The 12065-nt window shown below is 38.3% G+C and overlaps 1 protein-coding gene across 1 annotated transcript in view; it reads right to left on the reverse strand.

The window, feature by feature from the left end:
* fam151a (family with sequence similarity 151 member A) overlaps positions 1 to 11698 on the reverse strand; it is a 13283-nt gene extending 1585 nt beyond the window's left edge. The window contains exons 1-11 of the mRNA XM_061083701.1: positions 11536 to 11698; positions 8667 to 8816; positions 8424 to 8573; positions 8056 to 8218; positions 7603 to 7660; positions 7239 to 7328; positions 5865 to 5941; positions 5480 to 5616; positions 4799 to 4960; positions 4423 to 4529; positions 139 to 318 (exon numbers count right to left, since the gene is read on the reverse strand). Coding sequence (XP_060939684.1) covers positions 139 to 318; positions 4423 to 4529; positions 4799 to 4960; positions 5480 to 5616; positions 5865 to 5941; positions 7239 to 7328; positions 7603 to 7660; positions 8056 to 8218; positions 8424 to 8573; positions 8667 to 8816; positions 11536 to 11698 — 1437 coding nt within the window. The remainder of the gene's footprint in view (positions 1 to 138; positions 319 to 4422; positions 4530 to 4798; positions 4961 to 5479; positions 5617 to 5864; positions 5942 to 7238; positions 7329 to 7602; positions 7661 to 8055; positions 8219 to 8423; positions 8574 to 8666; positions 8817 to 11535) is intronic.
* Positions 11699 to 12065: the final 367 nt, after the last annotated feature.

Consider the following 12065-nt stretch of genomic DNA (forward strand, 5'->3'; position numbering starts at 1 on the left):
TCCCAGGAATCAACTTCTGTGGAGATTTAAAAAGATTTTCTTCACATTTGTGGAATAAAATTTGTCAAAATTGAAACACAATTACTTTTGAGTAGAAGTTGATGTTGAAGGTAACAATTCAGCCATGAAGGTACATACCTTTGTGCCATCGCTGCCCAGTAAACCCTCCATGCTGATCCAAACAGGCCTGTAGAGCATGTCTCTGCTGTAAGCTGAATGCAGTAGTGTGAGAGAAGCCTCCAGAAGCTGCTGTGTGGGGATTTTTAGGTGAACACCCCAGGGTGCATCTGTCCTGTGCCCAAGCAGCTGCAGGACATTCTGCACACATTCACACACAGTAGGCCTCATTTACCCACATGTTTACCTCAATACATCTAGTGATCATTATGGAAATGTAACATCTGCACAACTGTGCTAATAAATGATAAAATAAAAAGCCATGAAGCCATACCACATCCCCCAGAAAACATCCACTGCGAATTGACATAAAATCAGACAGTATGTGGATCAGTTACTGTACTGCATGAGTGTGTTGACTGTACCTCTAAAATAATTGGACCTCCCTAACCATCCCTTAGTTATGCTGGTATAGGTATAGACAGCTGGGGGACTCCCATCATGCAATTAGATCATCTCCACTTCTTTCTGTCTCTCTGCCCACGCATTTATTTATTTTATTACTTATGTCACTGACTGTGTGGCTTTTCCCTCCCATAGTCTCTCTTTCTCTCTTGCTCTGTCACTCTCTCTGTCTAGGTATCTCTGACTCCAGAGCTGCAGGATTCAGACAACACAAACAATTATTATAATTATTAGGGCCCGAGCACAGACATCAAAGGTGTCTGGTGAGACCCTATTGAAATTGTAAGGATTATTATTATTATTATTATTATTATTATTATTATTATTATTATTATTATTATTATTATTATTATTATTATTATTATTATTATTATTATTCAGGCAAATGAATTGGCTTTTTGAGGGCTTTAACATGCTCAACTTCTTACCAAAATTTGCAGAAAGTTAGAAAGTGGTGAAAATTTACGTAGTCTGAAGGAATTTTCAATCGGCGTCGCAAAATGGCTCAACGGTGCCCCCCGAGACCCCCCGAGACCCCCGGAAGGTGTTCCCATTGACCTATCTTCACAAAAATCGATATACAGGTGTATCATGACCAAACAAACAAAAAAGTCTCTGGGTGCAATTGTAAAAACAAATCAGGAAGCCTGATATTTTGTATTTAGTGGCCATTTTGGCCATATTCCACATTTTTTCTTTGATGCACTTGTACCAGGGTTTTCATCGGATCAACTTAAAATTGAGATGAGTGTCATCACAACAAGATGGAGATAAAAACTGACTGACGGATTTTTTTTTAATCACACGGTGTGACCGTGGCGTGGCGTCAAAATTTGATTACACGCCATTAAAACACGATGTTCTGTAACGCGGACATACATGGACCATGAATCCTTTGATTTCAGTCTTCCTAGATCAAAGGAAACTTTATGTCTTGCAAAGGTCACGTCTCTTTCTCTCTCAGAACTGGTTATTTTTGTTTTTTCAGACAAAAAGCATGCAACGCTTCAAAATGGATGTGCTCGGGCCCACCCAGTGCTGCTTTGCAGCCCTAAAAATTTTAGTTAATATTAATGTTGTATTGTCTTCTTTTCTCCATCGCTTCTTATCTTCCTTCCTTGTTTCCTCCTTTTTCGCTTCCTTTCTTTTTATTCATTATTATTATTATTCAGGCAAATGAATTGGCTTTTTGAGGGCTTTAACATGCTCAACTTCTTTCCAAAATTTGCAGAAAGTTAGAAAGTGGTGAAAATGTACGTATTCTGAAGGAATTTTCAATGGGCGTCGCAAAATGGCTCAACGGTGCCCCCCGAGACAGCCCGAGACCCCCGGAAGGTGTTCCCATTGACCGATCTTCACAAAAATCAATACACAGGTGTATCATGACCAGACAAACAAAAAAGTCTCTGGGTGCAATTGTAAAAACACAACAGGAAGCCTGCTATATTGCATTTAGTGGCCATTTTGGCCAAATTCCACATTTTTTCTTTGATACACTTGTACCAGGGTTTTCATCGGATCAACATCAAATTGAGATAAGTGTCATCATGACAAGATGGAAATAAAAACTGACTGACGGATTTTTTTTTAATGACACAGTGTGACCTTAGCGTGGCGTCAAAGTTTGATTACACGCCATTAAAACATGATGTTCTGTAACGCGGACATACATGGACCATGAATCCTTTGATTTCAGTCTTCCTAGATCAAAGGAAACTTTATGTCTTGCAAAGGTTACGTCTCTCTCTCTCTCAGAACTGGTTATTTTTGTTTTTTCAGACAAAAAGCATGCAACGCTTCAAAATGGATGTGCTCGGGCCCACCCAGTGCTGCTTTGCAGCCCTAAAAATGTTATATTTTCATATATTTTAGTTATTATTATATTTTTTATATCTGTATTTCTACATTTTGTTATTTCTGTATTGCCGCATGCATTTTATTTCTGTATTTTCCCATTTTTTTATTTCTGTATAATTATTAACTTCTGTATTCTATTAATATTCTATATTTATATATATAGTTATTCATTTCGACATACACTTTTTTTTCTGTGTCCCTACGTTAATTAGGTAGGGGGTTTACACAGTCTACAGTCTTATCTCTGCATTTATTTATTTATTCAAACTTCAAACAGTGTCAAAATAGAACGTGTAGAATGTGTTTCTATGTCTTTCTGACTCTCTGGAGCTGCAGTGCATTTCAATCCCTGCAGGCTGTTGCTATAGGACGAGTCTGTTATCGATGTCCTCCTCCTATGGTGGCTAAATGTCAGAGTAAAATGATGACTTCACAAGCTGTTGCTCTTTGACACCACCACCGGGCCATTACTTGATGTTTTAGATTATAGTTATTATTATTATCATTATTCAGGCAAATGAATTGGCTTTTTGAGGGCTTTAACATGCTCAACTTCTTACCAAAATTTGCAGAAAGTTAGAAAGTGGTGAAAATTTACGTATTTTGAAGGAATTTTCAATGGGCGTCGCAAAATGGCTCAACGGTGCCCCCCGAGACAGCCCGAGACCCCCGGAAGGTGTTCCCATTGACCGATCTTCACAAAAATCAATACACAGGTGTATCATGACCAGACAAACAAAAAAGTCTCTGGGTGCAATTGTAAAAACAAAACAGGAAGCCTGCTATTTTGTATTTAGTGGCCATTTTGGCCATATTCCACATTTTTTCTTTGATACACTTGTACCAGGGTTTTCATCGGATCAACTTCAAATTGAGATGAGTGTCATCACGACAAGATGGAGATAAAAACTGACTGACAGATTTGTTTTTAATCACACGGTGTGACCGTGGCGTGGTGTCAAAGTTTGATTACACGCCATTAAAACACGATGTTCTGTAACGCAAACATACATGGACCATGAATCCTTTGATTTCAGTCTTCCTAGATCAAAGGAAACTTTATGTCTTGTTATTATTATTACTACTATTATAATTATGATTTTTATTCGTGTTGTTATTGTTGTTTTTGTTGTTGTTATTAATATAGGGAGTTTTTTCTCTCTTCAGTTGTTTGCTCTTTGTAGGAACTGTTGGGCACCTTACACCTTGAGTGCCTTGAGATAATGTATATTATATTTTGGCGATATACAAATTAAATTGAACTGAATTGAAATAATTTACTATATAATCCAAATGAAATGTCACAATATATTCCATCCATCATCTATGCTGCTTATCCTTTGAGGGTCTCAAGAAACCAGCTTATCACAAGACTGAAATAAAGAGACAAACAACCATTCACACTCGCATGCGCATATGTGGTCAATATAGTCTCCAGTTGACCTTAATTGCATGTCTTTGGACTGTGGGAAGAAGCTGGAGTACCCACAGACATGGGGCACATTCAAACTTCACAAAAACAGCCCTGGTTGGCCATCAGGTTCGAACCCAGAACCTTCTTGCTACTGAGCGACAGCGACAGCGCTAACCACTGCAAAGCCCTGCTGCCCTTGTGTCAATTCAAACTACATACTAATTCCACAGATGTATGTCTGTCTGTCTGTCTTTCTATCTGTCTGTATGTGGAATGCATGTCTTGCAAACCATTCAACATATCAGAAAAAAGCTCTGCTCACAAAGTCCAGCAGGCAAATAATAAAAAAGGGACAGTGTATTGTAGAACTGTTTGAGGAGGAGTCACTAATGACAGTGAATAATTCTAGAGTATAGCTCTAGAGCATTAACACAGACCAAATAACCAGCTCATTCCAAAGAGGCAGGTTTAGAACGGGCACTACACTAGTTTATCTAAAAAACTAAAGAAATACAACAACAAAAAAACCATTGCTTTACCCGTCTTTACCATCTTTTGTGTTTATTTACCTGCAGTGTGAGGGGCTCTGAGCTCTCTCCAGAACTTTCCACCAGTGGCACTCCCAGTTGGCTGCTGTCAGAACTCACCTGTACAACCAACATTCCCCCAGCCCCATCTAGACACACACACATTGTATAAACCAGACCGAAATTGTGAACAGAATTACATCTTCATCACTGTCACATTAATGGAAGTGTGGTTCAACAGCAGCACTGCACACAGGTTTAAGCTTGATTGCCAGAGTACATGCACTTAAGGTCATGTTAACAGAAGCTATGGGATGTTAGAGCATAACAGAGGCCAAAGCCACTCTTTCAAATTATGGTAATCTGATAGCATATGTGTAGGTAAAAAAATTTCCCATTAGAAATCTACAAACTGTACCTGAGAGCTGAGCCATCAGGGAGCTCTGGTCAGTGACAGTGAACCAGTGGACAGCCAAGCTGCTGCATTGTGTGGACAATTTGGTGTTTGAGTTGTGAGTTTGACAGAGGAAATCCATCAAGTTTCCCCCAGGGTAGAATCTCCTCAGACTGCCTTGCTGCCCTACAAACACATTCAACACATCAGTAAGTAAACAGCAACCAAAAAAGTAAGTTATTTCTCTTCTGATCTATATTTTATATATATTTTTTATTCCAAATCCTGGCTTAGCATTACCTCATTTTTTTCGATATTTACTTAGTAATACTAAATTAATAAATAATTCATTATTCATTATTTTTCACATTTTTATCCACACAAACCAGTCCCTTTTTAAGCTTTTTGACCATAAACAAAATGTAAATGCCACAAACAACGTAACCTATGTTTTATGAAAGTGCAGATATAATTATGTGACATCTGTTTGGATGTCTCCATGATAAATGAAGAGACCACCTTGTGATTTTTAAACGCTGAGAGTACAACAAAAGTAATTAGGCCTACGTATGTTTAAATCGGTAAGTATAGGAGATATTATTCATTAACATTTGTAACCCATAAAGAATGTTGCCAGACATTCTTCTCTGTTCCAGCTCTTCATATCAATGTCCATTGAAAACTGGTCGACTGCTCCTGTCTTACTTGCAGCTTGTTTAAATGCAGACAGTGTTGGTTCATATATATCATAGTAGACTTTGGCAGGGTGGGTGTTGTCGCGGATGAACAGCAGGTCGCTGATGTTTGGATGGATTGAACCCTGCCACAAGGTCAGACTGAACCTAGAGACAAAGTCACAGCACCAACAACACAAGCTCAGTGTCACAGACCTGTTGACTGTCACTGGGAACTGAACATACATAATTTGGTATGTCATACCATCCATGAACCTTTTTTTTTTACTTCTGAGGGTCAGAAGAACAAGTTTTAAAGCTTTCTGAACAAGGAGCTATTTTTTCCTTATTTGAAAACGGAATCACTTGAAATGATTGATTTCTGACGTTGGCATATTACAGATTGAGACTGTTACCGTGGTGACTGTCTGAGGAGCCAGCTGATGTGCTGCCAGCCACTGCGGACCAACAAGGCATGGACTGGGAATGTCACCTGAAGAGAGTTCAGAGAACTATCAGTGACTTTCAGCTGTACATACAGTGAGCCATTGTCACATTTGATACCTTGTTCTAACTCCAGTGAACAAATCAGACTATGTTGCTGAAGTTGCTACATATCCTTCCTACCAGCAACAACTGGAAAAAACATAATCATTATAATATAAACATTGTATAATGAACAGTTTTTCTAATATACAGTAGGCTTTTGTAACTATGTGTAACTGCTGGTATCACCTGTTTTAGGGGCAAAATATGCTGTGGACCTATTTAGTGTATATGCATTAGTTTGTTATTAGTGCACCATATAAGTACAATGCAAGCCAAAGGCCCCTCTACAAAAAGAGACGTCTAGATTAGGAGATAAGGTGTTACCTATTGGCCTGTATCATTTTAGTTTATATCATGTTTAAGGGGTCCCCAAAAATATGAACAAACAAAACTGATAGTAATCAAACGACCACAACCTACTTGCCACACAGTGACACTGATGTCATAGGCCCCCTGAAGGTCTGGGGCACATTTACCTTCCATCCACATGCTTTCAATCCACATGCAGAGGAAGGCAGATGACAATTTTTACTGTATGACACATACAGAAATGTGATGTGACAAAATTGTTTCTCTACTTGAATTCAGTGAGAATTTCTAAGTTTCTCTGTAAACAATACGTCATCAACAGCAGAGGAATGTTAACAGGTGAGCTGGATAAACACTAGTTAGGTTGTGTTTTTATGTTTTTATGTTCATTGTATGCACCAACAACCAGAGCAAATTCCAGTTAGGGTAGGTGTAAACCTACTTGGCAATAAATACATTCCGATTCCGGATTCTTATTCTTATAGAGATAGTTAATTCCATTCAAAGTTTTTTTTTTCTTCTGTTTCCTCTTGCAAAGTAATTCAGCAGACTTTCCCTCTGAAGTGGATCTGCTAGATCAAATGAAGGCATTCCAGGTATTTTCACTGGTCTTTTTTGTTCATTATTGTATATGTGTTTAATGTATACTAACATAATAAACTTAAGACATTAAAGAAGCAGTATGAATATTCATTCATTAGAATGAAAGTTCACATTGGCTGACAGAGGCCAAGCCTAGTTTTATAGAAATACTTGAATGAAGTATGGTAAAAATATTGTAGTGAAGTTCATGTCTAAGCTAGCAAGCCCTGCAAGTAGCCACTACATCTTCGTGGACATGCTCTCAGTGTCTGATCTGAAAGACTGATCAGGACTTCAGCAGCCTTTGATCTTTGATAATACTGGATGATATCACTTTAATGCACCCTCACCTTTTGTGGGACTTCTCTCATCAAATTATTCATATACTCCACCATGGACCTTGTGTAGGTTTCAATGAAAAGTTGCGGACCATAGGCTACCTATCAGAAACAATGTATCATAAGCTGTAAATCACAACCATTGATGTTAACTATACAGAAGAAAGTAACCTTGCTTCTCTTAGGTTCACTCCCCATGTGGGGCAAAGGATGTTAAGCCTGTGCTCTGCTGAGGCTGATGTGAATTTAAAGACCATATTGATGATGACATCAAACAAGTTTTTCCTCTGCAGACTAACTCACTGACATCACATGCTTGTCTAAGTAGGTCAAAGTAAATACGTTGAATTCTCATCAGATTGTGATCATGTGATACCTTCCAACCAAGAGACAAAGTCACGTCTGAAAACTTCTCTTCAATCAACTGCAGAAATCTGGAAAAGATGGATGGAAAGAGATGAGAGGTGAGAAATGTACTGCAAGTTATGATGGTGTAGTGAATAAATGAAACCATGGCGCTTTATGTTGTTTTGCCTGTACACTGCTCACTACTTTAGACTCCATTACGCAGTGTGGCAATCATTTATGTAATATATGTATAATACAAAGTTGTGAGTAGCACAGTTCTGAAGATTATAAGCAGATAAACAGCAGGCGTGGGCTTTCTGGTGTTTAGTACATACCACAAAACCACACCACATACCACAAGTCACACGATTCATGTCTTACTCCCCCTCCACCTCTCTTTGCCAATGTTTTACTATATAAAACTCTTAACCATCAAATAGAGGTAATTGTGCTAAGAAAAGAAGAAAAAATTATTTCTTACCTGGTTCCATTAACTGGAGGCAGAAAGTCTGGTACGTTGGGACCTTGGAGGATGTCTGCATTAAGCCACACAGGCCGGTTTATTCCTTGGCTGCTATTCATTTGAAGAAGCACGTCTAATGACAAACCCACTGATTCCAGAGACTTAAAATCCAACTTCACGCCTGCAGAAAGACTCTAAGCATCATTCTGTACTTTTTACAGTTTTCAGTTGCAAATTAAAACACAGCAGATCAAATGTATTTAGTACACCCATCAAATCTGAAATGTATCAAACCCCAGATTATTAAAATTATTTTTTAATTCTAATCTAGAAGACATACTGAATGACTGGTTCTGGTCTACAGCACTGATATCTGAGTTCACAACCTTTTGTTGATGCCAACACCGCATCCAGCCATTGGTTAAGGGTGTTATCACTAAAGAGGTCAGGGGGGTGGGCCATGATAGGGATTGGCTTTTCACTGGGTGTCCCATAACCCTCCAGAGTGACGTCAGCCTCCAGGATCATGGCATCACCTCAGGGTTGACATAAGATGCAAGATAAGATGTAAGATAAATGGTACATTTTTTTCAAATCATGCATTTCATGTTGTGTTTGTGTGTCTTTACTTGCTAAAGCTTCGTTCATTTCCTCCTTGTTATTGGCTCTGTGAAACCAGGTGGCCATCAATCCATCAGGTTTGCTAATTTCACCAGTCTGAAGTAGAAATTCCAGCATGTCTCCACCAGTAGAAAAGGAGGGATGAAGAGCTGAGGAATCTGATTGGACACACATGTGTGTGAACTGTTCATCATTTGGCTTAGTCATTCATCAAAAATTTGATATATTTTCTACAAACAACATATTCTATAAATTAAAATAAGGGAATTTATACAATACCTGTTTTTCAATCGAACAGTGTTAAACTGTGTTTCAGGTAACTCACCTGTGTACATGTGTGTGTGAGAAAAAGAGATTCTCGAATAGAAACACAGCTACACAATTCAAGAGATTAAAAACGCCACAGGGAACCATAAAAAGGGTATATCTTTCTAATTCATACTTAAAAAAAATAGGGTACTGCGTGCTACCTGAATGTTGGGATGTCTTCACTGATATAGGGAACAAGTGCAGTGCCTGATCTTGCTTGGCCTGTGTTAATGCTCTGGACCCTCTTCAGAATGATTCTTTGTCACTAGTGAGCTCTCCTCAAACTGTTCTACAATATACTGTCAAGTTTTATTGTTTGTTTGCTGGACGGTGTGTGCAGAGCTTTTTATAAACGTTACGTTCATCCTACCTGGTTTCAGCACTTTTCAGAATAAAAAAAAAATCTTTGAGACAAGTCTTTTTAACTGTAACCTCCCCCTCTCTCTTGATTATAGCTGTGGCTGTGGTAATAGATTGATGAAACTGATACTTATATTGAGTGTCATAAGCATTTATTCATACTTAAGTGCATATAAATATGGTTTACAGCTTTTACAGCTTAGAGATTAATTCTGCCATTGAACAATGCATACTGCAGGTCACATGGTTAGATAATTGCTATTGGACCCAGTGTGACCTTGATGAATCTTAGTTGATACCACAAGATAAGAGATTTTATGCTTCTATCCTACTAACTCTTTCTGTGCTTCATGTGAGACTCTTCTGTGTCAGGTTAATTTTAAGTCAGATGCATTACTGGGATTATAGGAGTTTGTCTTGAGAATTACTTTTACAGACATTTAGCCAACAAAAATGTCAGATAAATAAATAAACTGTGTTTATTTCTAGTGCACCATGGGAGAAATCAGCTGCTTTCAACAATCCACATCTACTAGTATGAGACCTGCTATGTCTGCATCGAGAAAGCGAGAGACCTCTCAAGTGCTCATCTTTAAACAAAAAAATAAATACAACTCAACTCAGGCAGTGAGTGAGATACACTCACTCATAACCTATTTCTATCTTATAACAGCTTTGAAATCTGTGTCATGTTCAAGGCTCCTTACTTATAGCACTTTGTAGTTTTGCTTTTTTTTGAAGAATTGTATTTCCTGGATTCTTGTTGTTCTGGGTTTGTACCCTTGTGGTTGAATGCACTTATTGTAAGTCGCTTTGGATAAAAGCGTCAGCTAAATGAAATGTAATATAATGTAATGTAACATAATTATGAGACATATGGCTCATTTCAATGTAAATGCAAATTAGTACAATGTTATACAAAACCTGTTGCATTTAGTCATAGATCAAAGAGTGAACTATTAACCTATAATTAATACCTATTTAGTAATTAGATCAAATGAAGGTCGACATTTACAGTGTTAAGTCTTAACCAGTTAAAGGAAATTACCTAAAATGCCAGAATTAAACACAAGAAATAAAAAAAACAAAAGCAACCTTGGAAATGTTTATTGCAGCAGAACATGGTTAAGGTTTGGCAGCTTGGCTCCGACTTCATCATTCCTCCAGATATGATTACATAGACATCATGGGAGTGATGAGCAAATATTTATAACCCCCCTGTCGGAGCCTTCAGGTGGATGCTGGGGTGGTGTAGTGCCTGAATCGACTGACAGCAATACTGATTCAGTAGCAGGCATTACATACTGTGTTCAGAAGCTGAGTTACACTCTTTATGGCAAGTAAATTGAATTTCATTTGTAAAATTTGATGTGCCCTGTAGTTTTCTGGCAACCATCATGGAAAGTAAAGCTGCAGAACCCTGTGCCAAGTTGTCTGGCATTTATATAACATCATCTCTATGATACAACATACTCAGACCTTGAGAAATAGGTGCTACTTCATCTCTCTCAGCAGGTATCTCCATATGTACTGTAGGTGTCTGTGTGCTTGAGCCACAGGGCTGAACAATTACTGAGAAAATCAACATGCAAATGGCAAGCTCTACTCTGTTTGTTGCACGAAAGCCTCTGTTCTTTTTAAAGGATAGTCTCTGTAAATGAATTCAGGGGAAATTTTTAGGAAACAAATGTACATAAAGAGGTAAAATCAATAGAAATTCATTAGCTCAATATTTCTGAATACGAGTGTTTTGGGGATTTCTTTATACAAAGTTACTGTTACTGAAGATTGCTAGACTGGTGCTAAACATCACAGAAACTGATTTACTGACTACAGTAAATCTGTTCACCATGAGAGAGTCTAAAGCCAGACTCATTCCACAGCTACTCCCTTCTCTCTCAGCAGTACCCAAGGTCAGGTTATAGATATAGGGGCAACTAGCAGTACATTGTAGTATCTTCGCTCATGGACTCTTATATCTAATACAGATTCCCAGAGAGGCACCAACTTCCACTCTCTAGCATATTACATCAGTGGCTAGACAAATACATGAAGTGAAGTAAATTGGACTATATTTCCCTCAGTTCAAAGCAGCATAGAAGGCATATACCAAGTTCTGTCTAAGTAAAATTTTACTTGAGTACAATATTTGAGAACTTCTTTATTTTCCACCTAATCATTTTTGACGTAATGTGTTTGAGAATGTACCTGACTTCTTGGTGAGCACCACAGCAGCGATAGTAATGATAATTAGCAGGACGACAAGTGCAACAGTCACAGATCCCATGATCAGTTGTTTCTTTGTGATAAAGGCCAGGTAAAGCTCCTGCTGTTTCTTTGGTCCTGAGCTTTCATGTTTAGACTGCCTCATCCTGGCGGAAAATCAGCAAGTAACAATAAGGAACAGCAAGTTTGAAATTGTGTAGCTTTGAACATGGCCTAATAGTAAATAGTGTTTGTTTGTCACCTACTTGTTTTGGCTTTGCTCTGTGCCTCTGCCAGTCATTTCATGTCTCCGACTTTCCTCTCCTTTTTCCATCCTCTCCTGTCAGGTGCTTGAACTGTCTGCTTGATTTACATCAAACGACACCAGAGGCAATGGACAGGGTAATTCTCCCCTTTTCATTTATTTGAGCCTTATCTTAAGAGAAGAGATAACAAGGTGCACATGCTTATACTTCAGTCTCTTCTCTTCCGCTTCAGCCTTGATCAATCCGGTCAGAACTCCGGTCTAAGGT

Source organism: Limanda limanda, chromosome 13, assembly GCF_963576545.1.
Source record: "Limanda limanda chromosome 13, fLimLim1.1, whole genome shotgun sequence".
NCBI lineage: Eukaryota > Metazoa > Chordata > Actinopteri > Pleuronectiformes > Pleuronectidae > Limanda > Limanda limanda.